Source organism: Daldinia childiae (genome assembly GCF_008694065.1).
Source record: "Daldinia childiae strain JS-1345 chromosome Unknown Scaffold5, whole genome shotgun sequence".
Classification (NCBI taxonomy): Eukaryota; Fungi; Ascomycota; class Sordariomycetes; order Xylariales; family Hypoxylaceae; genus Daldinia; species Daldinia childiae.
In genome coordinates, this window is record NW_022984646.1 from 1,458,179 (window position 1) to 1,473,202 (window position 15,024).

Genomic DNA, 15,024 nt, shown 5'->3' on the forward strand with positions numbered 1-15,024 from the left:
AAGTATCTAAGAACGAAAGCAACGGGCCTAGCATAGCGCTAACAGGGGTGAGTCGTGGTTACATGGATATAGGTACATATCGATAAGGAATTTGATAACGATAACAAGCCACTCCTAGCCACGCAACACCAAAAATCTACCAAAAAAAAAAGTTCCGAAAGCTCGCGGATCGCATTGCCCCTCTGCCCCTCTACCCTTAATTGATACTCGGCGCATTCTACTACGAAAGGGGTATTTCACCACTAATTCCTTTATTTAACTAGTCGAGGGATAAAAATGGGCAAGGCAAAGACATCCAAACGCGGAGGCGCAAACTCGAGTCCGTACGAGAGACCAGCCAAGAGTGCAGCAACGAACAATGTCTTCAAATTCAGCAAGGACTTCGGTCAGCATATTCTGAAGAATCCGGGTATCGCAGAGAGCATAGTTACAAAGGCATATCTCAAGCCTACAGACACGGTTCTTGAAGTTGGTCCTGGCACGGGAAATTTAACAGTCAAGATCCTCGAGCAGGCTAAGAAAGTTATTGTAAGTTCACATAACCAGTTGATTATTACTATCATTTACATAGAGAGGTCATTGAAACTAATCGCAATCGCGAACAGGCAGTGGAAATGGATCCTCGAATGGCTGCCGAAACAACGAAGCGTGTACAAGGGAAACCGGAGCAGAAACGACTTGAGGTTCTCTTAGGAGACGTGATTAAGACTACACTTCCCCCTTTCGACGTGTGCATCTCGAATACTCCCTACCAGATCTCGTCGCCTTTAGTATTCAAACTCTCTCTCTTCCGAACCCACCGAGAACATGTGTTCTCATGTTCCAGCGCGAATTTGCGCTACGCCTTACAGCCCGGCCAAACGATCCCCTTTACTGTCGTCTATCAGTCAATGCGCAATTCTGGGCGCGTAAGTTGTCTCTAGTCTACGTCTAGGAAGCGATACTAATTCTAGCTATCATAGGTATAACACACATTTTAAAAGTCGGAAGGAATAACTTTCGGCCTCCTCCACAAGTCGATTCTAGCGTCGTCCGAATCGAGCCTAAACTCGGCTCAGAGCGTCCGAATATCAGCTTCGAGGAGTGGGACGGCATGTTGCGAGTGTGTTTCAACCGAAGAAATAAGACCTTAAGAGCTTCGTGGCTCGGTAACAAGGAAGTTCTCTCCATGCTAGAGCGAAATTACCGACTCTGGTGTGCCACAAATGATATCCCTGTGGATGATACCGTTGCAGACGAGGAAGAGGACGACAACGAAGAAATGGAGGTTGACGAGAACGTGCCGCCGAGCGCCGGCGACGAAGACGAGTGGGGTGGCATCATGGATGTTGACGAAGCAGATGACGACACGCCGTCGTTCTTTAAAGAGGCCATGAAGACCGAGATACCGAAGACAAAAAGCAAGCGAAAGAAGACGAGAGTCGCCTTATTAGTCAGGGAAAAGGTTCGAAAGGTCCTAGAAGATGTGACCGAGCTTGCTGATAAGAGAAGCGGAAAATGCGACGAGAATGATTTCTTGCGTCTTCTGGCGGCTTTCAACGCGGAAGGAATTCATTTCTCCTAGTCTGTTAGACTATGCGACAACGCATATACAACATATGATTTACGATAGTCAGGCGTTTTCGGGGATTACGACTCATACGCATAGGTCATTAGGAGTTACGGCTTTATGGGGACTTGATATGATGCCCACTAGAGGGCCGGCAATAAGGATAATTATTATGATGCGTATAGACGTCAATCGTACAGAACAATCCGTTTGGCCATTTTGGATGATCCTTCATCATCAAACCTGACCTTAATCCCATGTCACCTAAACTAGAACAACGAGTACCCGCCGACTCGTTTACTTTCCGCCAAACCAGCCAGAGATCCCACTCTTGGCCTTGGACGCTTCGGTTTCGACCTTCTTATCGAACTGATCTACCTTCTTCAGAGCAGCGGCCTTGGCGTCCTTTGCATAGGCTTCGGCATCAGCAGCAGCCTTTCGCAGTTCGGATTCTGTCTTGTGGATCTATTTATTAAAGAATTATTAGAAACCGCGAGCAGAATGTTGCAAAGTATGACTTTTTACTTACAGTCTTGTCGACCTTTGCACCGGCTTCAGCACCGTATTTCTCGGCGTCTTTCTTAGCCTGGTCTCCTCGACCGGGTAGCTCTGATTTAAATTGGGCAGAAACTCTGTGAGCGTCGGCTGTATATATATATGTTAGTTTACATATGTATGATATTGAGATATTGCGGGAATTATCGTAATCTATGACGATATCTAGGGAAAAGCTCTTAAACATGCCATACCTTCAGCATTCTTCTTAGCGACTTTGGTGTTGCCACCGGCGCTATACAGGTAGTAACCAATACCACCTGCAGCCGTCAGGCCGAGAGCGAGAGGCAGTCTGGATCTCGACATTATAGTTTTTTTTTTTGGATATGTAACTCCTAGGTAAGTTTATATTAATCGATCAGTCGGATATCAAGAACTATCCAGATGTCGGGATCTTATAAGTTCTCTAAGGATATGAAAGTTATTGATAAAAGTTGAAGTTATTGGAAGTTATTGGACTGAAACAGTTTAAGGAGGGACAAGAGTCAATTTATTACGACGAATCACTACATTTGGTGTAATATATACAACATACGACTTATGCTCTAGGTGCTTCCCTACATTCCACCTCATAGCGATTCGTTCAGAAGGGTTACTGTTACTCTATTAGGGTTACCTCTATTAGGTCCTAGGTAGTTGCTCCATTGTCACAAGATATATGACGTAGCTCATCTCGAATGCGGGTGGGAAGGTGTAACAATGATGAGAGACTTGAAAGTGACTTAGTATAAGCTCTAAATATAGCGTTACACTCAAGTTCCCTTTAAGTCTAGTTCTGCAGTTCGATACCCCACATTCGAAGCCGTTTCAGTCGCGACCGTGATTAACCTTGCTTCAAATTCTAGTTGGATTAGTTATTCTCGAATTACATCATCAACTACCTTACATTCCTAAATATCGTGAAATCCAATTTTGGATATATGCGCTGTCTGGAAGCTCAGTATCTCATTCAAAAAAAAGGCTATTTGCTTAATCTATATTCTTGAGGCTCAGTGAGCTTAGAGCTATAAGCTTATAATTTACTAACCGCTAACTAGCTACTGTTATTAATTGGCTTTAGCGTACAAATTCCCATCCGGCTTTGCGACTTGCAACTTGCAACTTGCAACTTGCAGCTTGTTTTTAGCCTCCTTCGTCATCGATGTTAGCTACTTCGTACCCGGCGCAAATATTTTTAGCTTCTAGCTTATTAGCCCCTAACCTTGGATAGCACCGTCTATTTCCCCTCTCGCTACCGATAATTGTCATCTTCTAGCTCACAGGTACGCTCTTGTAAGACGCAGACGTCAGTTGTGCTTCTTAATCAAGACCCAATACAAATGATGATTTCTTATCCACTTCGCTCTTATGTCATTATCAATTAGACGACGGGTTCCATTATGCTGGATCTGTTCGTATTAAACAATGCCCAAAACCAACGCGCGTTTGCGCAGCTCTCGTCGTGCTCCTTCGCTGAAAGATGGCGATATTGATCATGAAATTAGTCTGGTCGACCATTCGGCACCGATCGAGGAGCCTCAGTCTCCTACTCCCGAAACCGCCGATGATATCGACGTATCTATTTCAAACCAACCCCTAATTTCATCCGATAGTAGAGCTCCGTCTACCCAGCCTCCCGAAGCAGGAGATGGCCAACCGAAAAATAGTGACCCTGACGAGGCAGGTCCCTCGGGCGAACGTGGTACATCTCAAGCTTCTATACAAGATGCCAACGGTTCGGTGATCGGTAAACAGCCCATTTCGAAAGAGAATGGTCTTAAGAAGACTCTAAGCAAAAACAAGCCTCGTCCGCGTCCATCTAAAGAGGCAGAAACAGAAATTGATATACTATACGAGAACCAGCGTGGGGGGTTCCTTTGTGGCATTCCTCTATTTTCTTCCGCGGCGTTGGGCAACTTAGATCCCCCACCTTGGACCAACTTTGCACACAAGCCGAGCCCGACAGGCATACATACAGCCCAAGTGCCGGATCCGAGCTGGGAATGGGCATGGCCTGAGTGGCGCATAAATCGGGATGAGACTATACAGACCGACAGTGACGGCTGGGAGTACTCGTTTATGTTTTTTAAGAAATTCTCATGGCATGGCCCTAAGTGGTACAATTCATTCGTACGGAGGAGAGCGTGGATTAGAAGGCGAATAAGAAAGGGCCACGGATATCAGATGAACGACCCGCACATGAACCATGAGTACTTCTCAATAACTCCCGCGAGAATGGAATCAGGACGAACGAGCGTCAATCAGATGGCAATTCGGATTTCCCAAGAAACGTCCCGGAAATCGAGAGATACTAAGCAGGATGAAGATGGAGCAATAGCTATGGTGGACATAACAACAACTGACGAGCTAATGCTGATTTTGAGGAGGTCCCGCATCGACCGAGAGAAGCTCGAGGCGATAGAAAACTACATTGAGCACTGCACAGATGATTTGCAGAAATTGCAAGACTACATGCACGAGATCATGTCTTTGTTTGTGTTCCAGGCAAACCGGAAGCTTCTCTTAGCACATCTCATACAACTTCACGACGACCAAGTGGATACAGAACAAAAAGGGAAATCTTCTCTCGCTACGCAACAAAAGGCCGAAAACTTGGCCGCAGCTATTAAGCACGCCGACGAGGAAGTCCGAAGGCTGGAATATTGGAGCGATATCAAGGGGATGGCAGAGAGTGGGGAGTCTAGAGGTGCTGTGGACTGCGGGAAAGGATGGGATCGCGACTGGACAGGCCTCGACAAGAGTGGCCCAAGAGGCGTTAAAAAGGACGACGAGCTTCCTTAATGGGCTTCATCTGCTTTATCATAAACATAGCACAGCGTTATGCATGGGGTTCGGGAGCAAACGGTTTTTATCTGGGATATTATTCGTAAGGTGTTATCGGTTAGCCAGTTGATAAATATGTTGTACTACATAATATATCGAAATCAGCCCCGACGAACTATCGTCTATTATCTATTATTTGAGGGTTTTGGTGGCTTATTAATTCAAGGGCTAGCTGTTTGCCTCGGGGGGGAGGGGGCCGCACGGGGCTTGGCTTACATGCTTCGAGAAGAATGCCAATGCGGTGATATCCCCGAACCACGAGTCAGTCAGTAAATAATATAAATAATATAAATACATAAATAAGGAGGCGAATATAAATACATAAATACCCGATACCCTACACACAACCACGTCATATATTAAGCTTGTGGCTGCAGTGATTCAATAATGGGACGCAGGGAATTTTCAGATGGTGTTCGAGACCGTCGTATTTCGGGCTAGGCTGACATCGCCTCGTAGCTGATACCGGCTGATACGACCGAAGCTGCGGGAATATGCGTGCTTTATGTTACGATCTAGATTCCTTGCGGAGATAAGCATCCTAGCGAAAGGGGGTGGGGGTAGGGGGGATTTTGAAGGGAAGGAGTTCGTAAGATGACCGGTCTATACGAGATTATATATATATCCCTTCTGTTCGTGGTTGAACTGTTAAAGGTTGGATAAATAAGCTGTTAGTCACTAAAAAAAAGACTTATCTTATTCTTAATACACACACGATGACCCTCTCGCAAATAACAATGGGTATACATCCCCATGGAACCGGGCCTCCTTCTCCTGCTGGGATTACACCCACACTTGATTCTCGGGTTCTAGCGGGAAAGGGCAAGATGGTGGCTAGCAAACAATGGGCAGACGAGCCGTGGCCGCTTATCGAGCCGCCGTCTCGGACTCGACGTGTATGTTTTGCTTTCTCTTTTCTTCCCTCCATTCTCACGTCCATCCTTATACGTCCATGCCCATCTAAGCCTTTTCTATATACTACCTAATCCAGTACCCATGCTGACTATATACACACATACAGACCGGACACCCGGCGCAACACATCGCAAACGAGGTAGCGCACACACACAATGCGATGCTGCGTGGCCTCAACGCACTATATCTACAAGCTCCGTTTATACAGAGCCCCGCGGATGTGGCTTTCTGCTTTCTGGTACACGTGTGGGCTGCTTGGGTCAGGGATTATCATAGCCATAAGGAGGGCGTTATGATACCTAAATTTGAGGACGCGTTGGGGTTGGGGAGGGGAGGGTTGAGGGTAGCTTTGCCTTTTACTCGGGGTGAAGGTGAGGGTGAGGGAGAGGGTGAAGGGAAATGGATAGGGGACGGCAATGGGAAAGGCAAGGGTAAGGAAGAAGAAGGAGAAAGGGGGGGGAATATAAACCAGAGGAAACATACCGGCGCTTCAACAACATCCTCGACTACACCACCACAACACACGCCAACCCATCCTCCTACTCTCCCTCAACCCTCCTATCCCTCCTATCCACACTCGCCAGCCCCCTCGTCCCGCACCTCCACAGCCAAATCCCCCTACTCCAACAAATGCAAGACCTCTGCCTAACCCTCGACTCCCCGCCATCATCCACATCCACCACCACTACGACGACAACGCAGTCATCATCCCAGCGCTCAACCCCCCTATCCTCCTCCTCCTCCTCCCTCCACTCCACCAAACCCCCCACCCCCACCGGCCCCACGAAAACCACCCTCCTAACCAAAACCCACCTCGCCACCACAACATCCTTCAGCGCGTCTCTAGACCCGTTCACTGCTTTGCCTATGATTGTCCGCCTGCGGGATATAACATACGACGGCCGCACCCACGACGGCGGCGTCTGGCCGCGCCTCTCCGTCCCCGCGCTACACGCCATCGCCGACCGCCTGTCTCCGAAACACGCCGGGTCCTGGCGATTCCTGCCGTGCGACGTGTGGGGACGGCCGCGGGCGTTGAGTTTCTGGGTGAGGAGGTTAGGGAAAGGGAGGGGGAGGAGGAGGCTTGAATGCTGCTGGGTGGGAGAGAGGATGACGGTACGTACGTACGTGCGGGGATGTAATGATGGGGTGGGTGCGTTCTATGAATATATCAGGTAGGAAGCATGTGAATAGATATAGATTATATATAGATTTATAGATTTATTATACAAGGATATGTCAGACATGGGTATGTATATTCAGGATGAGTATAGCCATAGTGAGATATTGTTTTTATGTCATTTTAAGGATTTTATACGATATTTCATCACTTACTATAGACAATAAGATAATTCAGGGGAAGGACACTGACCCACGTGTAAAGCCACGATTCACTTAACGCTCTATCCCCTATTTCATTTCATTTCACTTTAGTTGTTTCCATCTCATATTTTCGTATCATGGTATCATATATCATTCATCGCGTCTTATTACGCGTTATGCCGTAGCTACTACTCTACACCTAGGCACCTTACCTGCTTCACAACTCAATGTTCACTGCTGAGGCTCCTCAGCAACGTAGTGTAGGTACGCGCCTAGCAGTTTGATGCCCTCGATGTAATTCTTCTTGTCCAGCTTCTCGTTGATCGAGTGTGCACCGTCCGTAGAGCTACCCATAGGTAATAATAGCACGTTCTTGCCTGTGGATTGCTCGAATGTTAGGGTAATCGGGATACTATGTCGACATGTTAGCTCTTAACCTGGGCTTGGAAGAATATACTTATTTCGCTATTCATATGATATTGGCGGAATGTAAAGAATAAGGGAGGGAAAGAGGCTTGACGGCATACCTTCCACCCTCGCGCGTGAAATCCGGCTCCACACCCCACACCCTCTCGACGGCCTTGCTAGCGGCACGGAAGTTCCAGTGATTAGGGCTAGCCGCCCACCAGTTACCCGTGTGGATGGGGTACACCTTCAGGGTGTTCTTGCTGCCGAGCGTTGCGAACGTGTCCTTGACATGCTTGGCTACCAACTCGTTCACCTTCTCGATCTCCATGTTGGGCACGATACGGATGGAGAACTTGCCGATAACCTTGGCGGGGATCACAGTCTTGGCTCCCGGAGCTGAGAACGCGCCCTCAACACCGTGGATCGACAGCGATGGGTATCGCCACCGCGCCATCAGGGTCGACTTGGTGTCCTCAAAGATAGTCGTCTTGGACCCTAGAGACTCTTGTAGCGTTTCCATTGTGAATGAGATACCATCGTATAACGTTTCCTCTTCCTTCGTGACAGGGGCTACCTGATCCATAATGCCCGGGATTAAGATCTTACCGTGCGTATCGACCAGGCTGGCGAGCACGCGCACCAGGTCTGTCATGGGCTCCTGTGCCGTGCCACCGAACACTCCGCTGTGTAGATCCGCACCGGGACCTGAGATCTCTATACCGTAGTAGTTGCAACCCCGCAGACCGTACGTTAGGCACGGCTTCTCGGTACCCAGCCAGTAGTTGTCGCTGATACAAACAGCATCAGCATCGGCGAAGTAACCCTTGCCTTCCTTCTGGATAAGCTCCTCTAGGCCTTCAGATCCGTACTCCTCCATACCCTCGAAGCACATAAGTAGGTTGACGGGGAAGTCGACGCCGGCCTTCTGGTGTGCTTCGATAGCGTTTAGCCAACCTAGGACCGGGCCCTTGTCATCCGTGCTACCACGTCCAAACATGCGGCCGTCCTCGCCGACGCTTAGGGTGAAGGGCTCGGTGGCCCAACCGTCGCTCTTATCAGCGGGCTGCACATCGTAGTGTCCGTATACAAGGATAGTACGCTTGTTCTTGTCGCTCCCGTAACGGGCGAGAATTGCGGGGGGAAGGTCGAGCGCCGGGTTGTCAGGCTGCTTGCCGAGGGGTCGGAGCTCGACACTAGCACCTAGAGTCTTGAGCTCGTCGGCTAGGAAGTGGGCCATGCGGACGACATCAGGTCGGCGGGCAGCCTCCGAAGAGACGGAAGGGATGGCAACGGCTTTTCTGAGGCGCTCAATGAAGTGGGATGACAGGGTGTCAACCTGGGAAAAGAAGCCGTCGATTTGGGGCGCCATCTTTCGGGATTGATGAGCTCGAAGGGCGGGGGTCAGGTATGTTCTTCGTATGGGGTATTTGAAAGTAAGTGAGGAGGGAACAGCTGGTCTTATATGTCTTATATGTCTTATATGTCTTATATGTCTTATATGTCTTATATGTCTTATATACGAAGACGATGCTGGGGTTCTCAGATGCGTCAGTGGACTTGATAGTCGCGTGAGAAGAGTGCGGGGCATTTGAGAATTGGAGGGGCAAATGGAAGACGGGATATTGCGAATTTACAGTTGGGTGTAAGTGAAGTAAGTACTGCATACATTACATTAGCAGCTTAGGTAAATTAATGTACACCTGCACATTTCCAATGAGAAAGTTCGAGCTAAGAGCTAAAATAATTTGACTGTACTAGAAGTAGAAGGTACTTATCATAGTACATAAAAGAAAGAACGGTTATCCATGGCTTTGATACCGCTTGCCGTACAGATGTCCACTTATACCCTCCCTATCTATCTATGTACATACCTCGTGCAGATATTGTCATGTTAGATTAGGGCAGGTCAAGCACTAATGCATTATACCAATTTATATACCTAATTGGTATACCAGTTCAAGTTTATATCTTGAGTTGATTCTTCTTATATAGGCTAGATTTGCCTATAATATATATTATACATACATACATACGTACAGATCGTCATCGTTAGTACACCCAACCCCTATCTATCCAGTCCTTTTTTCCCCAGTCTCCTTTTTGTAGTGTTACAGTATCAGGTACAGAAACCAACACCCAGTAACCACGCTATAATGCTCTTGTAAGTATTAGCCTCGTACCTCCCGTACCTCCTCCTTTTGTACCGCGTGAATCGTTCTCCACGAAGAACTATGGACATTACTTCGAGAGTCTGGAGGCCCAAGTCGAGCCTTCAGTTTTGATAATGGCAATGGGACTGAGAGTGACTCTCTCATCGATGTCGACGGAGTTGTGAATAGCCCGTTTTTTCGAAGTTGATGAATTCTCACATCCATCTCAAGTGCTTCTTCGAGCTTATCTAAAAATGAAGCCTCTAATTTCATGCCTCGTGCCTGCTCGACATATTTATATCATGTGCTCGACCTTGAGGCTGTCTGAATGAATCGCCCGCATCTCCCTTAATTCTGTCTGACCGAAGATTACGTCTTCCCAGGTCTTCAAGAAAGCCCACCGGGCGCTCACATGCTGCCTTTGGGTAAGAAGTTTTGTCAGGGTGTACCTCAGTTTAGGTGTTGTACGCCGAGCAAGAGCCGCATATCTTAATATCACTCGAAGCATGTTAGGGTACCGTCTTTTCCAAGCTACTCCAAATAGCAGATTATAAGTATCTGCATGCAGTGCTACTCTTGGCCAGCGTGTTAATATCGACTTGAACATGGTTATTTGTTGTGCGAAGCTCTTCGTATGGGTCAACATTGTGTTTAGTGTGACAGCATCGGGTGATGTGATGCCCGTGGCATATATGAGATCCAACAAGGCATTGCAAGCTTCCCAATTCCTATGAGCCCCGAGCACGTCTATAATCCTATTGACGGTAATAGTGTCTAACCATCTAGAACCGTACTTTTTATCTTGTTCGTGTACGAACGTCCGTACATCAAATTTAGTCGAAATATGACGTTCAAGATCAATAATTGCCATATGTCTACCTATTGCGCGAAGTATCGACGGGTTGCGGTTAAGCCCTTTAGTCCTCAACTTCGCTACAACAAAACGCTTGAGAGCTGGATTTTGTATCATCTCCACGAAGGCGACCCAAGAACGGCCTTGCGGGGCGTAACCTTTCCGGACCATTGCCCTTAGTATACTATTAAACCCATCAAGGTCGCCGGCCTTGGATGCGCTAATGAGAAATATATTGAATATCTCAGCATCCATGGAGAAGTTGAGCATTTCTGCTTGGTTGAAGATAGTCCGGGATGCTTGACGAAAACCGCTGCCTCTAGATTCGATAAAATTGATAGCCATTTTCAAAGCAGACAACGAGGCGGCTGATCTAGTATGTTCCGAGGTGAACAGTTCGGTGAGCAGAGAAACAACAGTTTCCTGATGGTCGGGGAAATTTGGGTATAATGATCGGGCCAGATGCGATGGAACCCGCCCATGGACTAAAGCAGCAACGTATTTCTCAAAAGAATCTTGAGTCCACTCCGTAGGACGGTTGATTTCGTCAGCGCGTCTGGTCAGGCAGTAATCCTTGTACTTCACAAAATTCGAGAAGGAAGTTTGCACAGTTAATGTCTTGTCGTCGACCGCAACCTCCCCATCCCCCAAGAGTCGAATTTCCGGTCGCTTTCCTGTTGCATCCTTCCATGCATCTAACAGTAAGGGTTCTAGAGTTGGATCGGACACCCTGACAGCTGTAATCTTGCCTACTACCCCTAATATATCCAGAAGTGACTTTCGGACCGAGTCTTCAGAACCGGATAGAGTAAGAACAAGTTCGCCATTTTCGGGATTTATTTCTTCGATTCGGACGAGGCTTTCGTTCCTGCGACAGATCTGAGAAATATGTGTATCTGGTTCTGAGAGTACTGCACGAGCTTCGGCTGCTACACCCTTCCCTATAATAAGTTGAAAATATAATATTTCTCTGATGTTGATTGTATGTCGTAGCATAAAATCAAAGGTCCAATGCCAACTGCTCGAAGGTTTTGAAGAGGCTTCGTGCGCACTGTCGTATAGATGTTGTCTCGCAGCACTACGTCGATGCTTGCGCAAGCTGCGGAGCGATTCTTCCTTGATGGGATATCGAATTGGCCTCTTCACAAGTTCGGATGCTTTCGGTTCGAAGCCGGACCTCTTCTTAATGTCCTGTCTACGCAACGCTCTAAGAAAGAACGACTGTGATTTTCCCTTTAAAAGTTTATTCAAGATATCCGTGCTTGTGGGCTCCGTTTTCGTATCATTATGTGTAGTCGAGATCCATCGAGGTAGGCTTGATTCTTGATGGAATGGATTGAGCTGCTCCCTGGGAATCAGGGAGAGCCCACTGACACGAGTTGTGTAACTTCGAGCTCTCCATAGTAATTTGATCCCCAGGGACATGAGCTATAAATGTAGCATTCTCTGCTATGTTGGGCCTGGTCCCTTTGTAAGAGGGATATTGTAGATGTAATGACATGCGCATGCGACGTGCAACAAATTTTGTTAGAGCTTATCTTCAAGTGGGCACGTTGATTGCCCGCGAGGTGGAACCCTGCCGGCGATTCGGCTCTTCTTAATCCGTTTTCAGCCTTTACCTATTCTTAAAAGTTGAGGTCCAATTGCAGTTTCAATTAGGTACTTTTAGGTAAGGTAGGTTTATTATAGAACGTGCCTCACCTCATATATCATATCTCATATCTGCATGGCCCGGATGCGGCTATGCTAAGGAAAAAGTAATTAGTTACATTAAAGAAAAAAAAAAACCAAAAAAGAGAATTTTACATTCGTAACAACAATACAACACTTCAACACTACGACACAGGCAACTCGGTTTCTAGATGGCATTAATGCATTTTTATGAACGTGCTGATTTCGCACTCCTAAGAAAACATATAGAATCGATGATGCATATGAGTGTTCTCGCGGTTCTTATAGCATACGGAGCACACCTCAGCTGTAAAGAGGTTTCTGAATAGCCGCAATGCAGTTCGTCAAGAAAACTCTCAAGCCTTAATTGTGCTTGAAGTTGCCAAGACGTGGTAGCCCCTGTGGTCATATCGCGTGTCGTGTCTCTGGCCATGTTAATACCCTCTTCTAAGGGAGAATATCCGCCCTGGCACTCATCCGCTCTCCCCTTTCCTTCTGGTAATCCATCATGTGCCAAGTAAACAAAACTCTTCATTCATTGCTCTGTCGTAACCATCCCTAATAATTTCACGGGTGTGCGGGGTAAATCCTAACGATTAGCAGGCCGGCGGGATGAAAGGCCCAACGGCACAGTTCTAGTACTATCCTGCCTGACAAACTTATACCTTAATCAGTCTTTAGATGCGGCGGCGGCGGCGGCTTCGGGTTTCGCCTCCTTGGGCTCCTCCTTCACGGCTTCCGCGACTTTTTCAGTTGCAATCGAGGTATTGTTTGGGGTTGAGTCGCTAAGCTTTGCCTGAGGGTTATCCTCTTGCTTCTTCGGCGTACGCGGAGGAGGCGAGGGCGCTCTGGGCGGTAGTCGACTTTCTGACTCGCCGGACGAACTCTTAGACACTTGACTTGCCAGGTCCTTATCTTCTTCTGAGTTGTCAAACATCTCGGTATCGTCCGAGTCGGTGAGAACTTCAGTACCATCGCCTAGAAAAATGATGCGGCCCTTGTACCCACCGATCCCAAATGTTTTGGACTTGTTTTCCATGTCAACATCATAGCCACTGTCACTATCGTCGAAATTGTGATGCACACCAGGTCCCCGGAATTCAGCTGAGTCTCAATGTCAGTTCTATGAATTATGTCGAGACCCCGGGCTCTAAGAAGGCATACCGTATTCGGGAGGGGCACAAGGACCGTCGCCTTTGGCCACACGGCTGGCAACCTCTTCGTACCATTCCTCCTTACTTCTGCCTCTTAAGAAGCCCACAATGATCATTGTCATGTTGTCACACCCAACCCCACCAGTCTCCGAATTAGATGCCAGACAGTTGTCCATCATGTTCTCGCAAATCTTATCCAACTCCTGCTTCGCGGCGATGCCCCTTCGAACAAACTCAACGACCGCTTGTGAAGACTGGCAATCCCAGATACCTAATTCGCTAGTTAGCCATATCCGTTCAGACGTCCTAGCTAGGATAAAAAAAAACATACCATCACATGCAATGACCAAAAACTCATCATCGTCACTAATCTCGTGCGCAACTACGTCTGGGAACGCTGTCACTATCTGCTGCTCAGGCGCAAGTTCGGCACTCTTCTTGAACTCAAAATCTCCGATGGCTCGAGATAGGGCAAGGTTGCCGTTGACACGACCAAAGTCGACAAAGCCACCTGCGGCAGTAATTCGCGCCTTTTCGCCTACGAAACCAAGGCGCATTAGCGAGTTTGTATAAAATGATAATGTTGGATTATTTTACTGACCTTCATTCTGTGGCTTGTGATCGAAGGATAGCGGCTTAGCTCTTCCCTTAACACCCAAGACACTTCTCGAATCACCAGCGTTTGCCTAGTAACACGAATTAGCTATGAGCACCGACCAATAGGGTATCGCAATACGAACAATATATATCTTCTCGCCGGTAATCAAACCACAGCACGCGGTACAACCAGATACCTCCTCCTCATACTGAGGGTCTAAGCATGCGTTAGACTTTAAACATTTCATAATCGATGATAGAACTCATACCGCTCAGTATCGCTCGGTCAGTCGCAAGAAATGTATCCTTTAAAGACTGTTCGTAATTTCCGGTCTTAAATGTGTCTTGCTTCTTAAGGATATCATATATGTTCTTGCCTGCAAATTGGGCAACCTTGTCTCCGCCATGTCCGTCGAAGACGCCAAAGAAAGATAATCGCGAAGGGTGAACCTTCTTTTCCTCGTCGGCTTTGGGTGTCAAGAGGTCAAGGATAGTGCAGTGAGCATCCTCCATGCTAATACGCCATCCCTGCATAGCAGATACGCCGTACAGTAATCGGTCATCTTCTCCTTTGTCAGAGGCCTATTAAGAATTCCCCAAGTTAGCATAAATTTACTCAAGTATTAAGTGCTGAATAACTCTCTATGTGAGAGTATCGAAGCCAGATCGTTGCGATATTGTTTGATAAGGCCGGGGAGGCGCGGAGTCACGGAGGGGTGGGCTGGTCGTGGGAGGGGGATTAAAAGTGAAAGACGGCGCAATTGAAAGCCCCAAGCAGCAAGCAGGAAAATATCATCATCATTCATACCTTGTCGACGACAGGCTCGGAAAGGGTTTGACCCATGGCGAAAAGAATTTATTATACCGCAGCGCGTAGGATTAGTATGGTCGAATGGTCATATAACTGAAGGAGGGGCAATATCGTAGGTTGCTTTGTTGATCGTCAAAATTTTCAATGGCCTCGAGACAGAAAATGTGTATGTAGACGAATACGGTAGGAGCCGCGGGTAGTGTCTTGGGGAGGGA

At 47.4% G+C, this 15,024-nt stretch overlaps 5 protein-coding genes across 5 annotated transcripts; 2 read left to right on the forward strand and 3 right to left on the reverse strand.

Moving 5' to 3' along the window:
- Nucleotides 1–276: 276 nt before the first annotated feature.
- Nucleotides 277–1,564, forward strand: GL218_05529 (Dimethyladenosine transferase; the record flags this gene model as incomplete). Its single annotated transcript, XM_033582196.1, has 3 exons — nucleotides 277–528; nucleotides 606–912; nucleotides 963–1,564. The coding sequence occupies 3 exons, from the start codon at nucleotides 277–279 to the stop codon at nucleotides 1,562–1,564; spliced, it is 1,161 nt and encodes a 386-aa protein (XP_033434339.1).
- A 282-nt stretch (nucleotides 1,565–1,846) lies between these two features.
- GL218_05530 (uncharacterized protein) lies at nucleotides 1,847–2,410 on the reverse strand (the record flags this gene model as incomplete). The annotated part of the gene is made up of 3 exons (XM_033582197.1): nucleotides 1,847–2,014; nucleotides 2,079–2,194; nucleotides 2,299–2,410. 3 exons carry the CDS (start codon nucleotides 2,408–2,410, stop codon nucleotides 1,847–1,849), a joined length of 396 nt encoding a protein of 131 aa, XP_033434337.1.
- A 1,098-nt stretch (nucleotides 2,411–3,508) lies between these two features.
- On the forward strand, nucleotides 3,509–4,885 carry GL218_05531 (Meiotically up-regulated gene 65 protein; the record flags this gene model as incomplete). The annotated part of the gene is made up of 1 exon (XM_033582198.1): nucleotides 3,509–4,885. The coding sequence occupies one exon, from the start codon at nucleotides 3,509–3,511 to the stop codon at nucleotides 4,883–4,885; it is 1,377 nt and encodes a 458-aa protein (XP_033434737.1).
- A 2,511-nt stretch (nucleotides 4,886–7,396) lies between these two features.
- GL218_05533 (Cys-Gly metallodipeptidase dug1) lies at nucleotides 7,397–8,942 on the reverse strand (the record flags this gene model as incomplete). The annotated part of the gene is made up of 2 exons (XM_033582199.1): nucleotides 7,397–7,577; nucleotides 7,693–8,942. 2 exons carry the CDS (start codon nucleotides 8,940–8,942, stop codon nucleotides 7,397–7,399), a joined length of 1,431 nt encoding a protein of 476 aa, XP_033434736.1.
- Nucleotides 8,943–12,917: 3,975 nt separating this feature from the next.
- On the reverse strand, nucleotides 12,918–14,842 carry GL218_05534 (Protein phosphatase 2C like protein 2; the record flags this gene model as incomplete). The annotated part of the gene is made up of 7 exons (XM_033582200.1): nucleotides 12,918–13,351; nucleotides 13,412–13,672; nucleotides 13,733–13,939; nucleotides 14,003–14,087; nucleotides 14,142–14,215; nucleotides 14,268–14,580; nucleotides 14,807–14,842. The coding sequence occupies 7 exons, from the start codon at nucleotides 14,840–14,842 to the stop codon at nucleotides 12,918–12,920; spliced, it is 1,410 nt and encodes a 469-aa protein (XP_033434735.1).
- Between the last annotated feature and the right edge of the window lie 182 nt (nucleotides 14,843–15,024).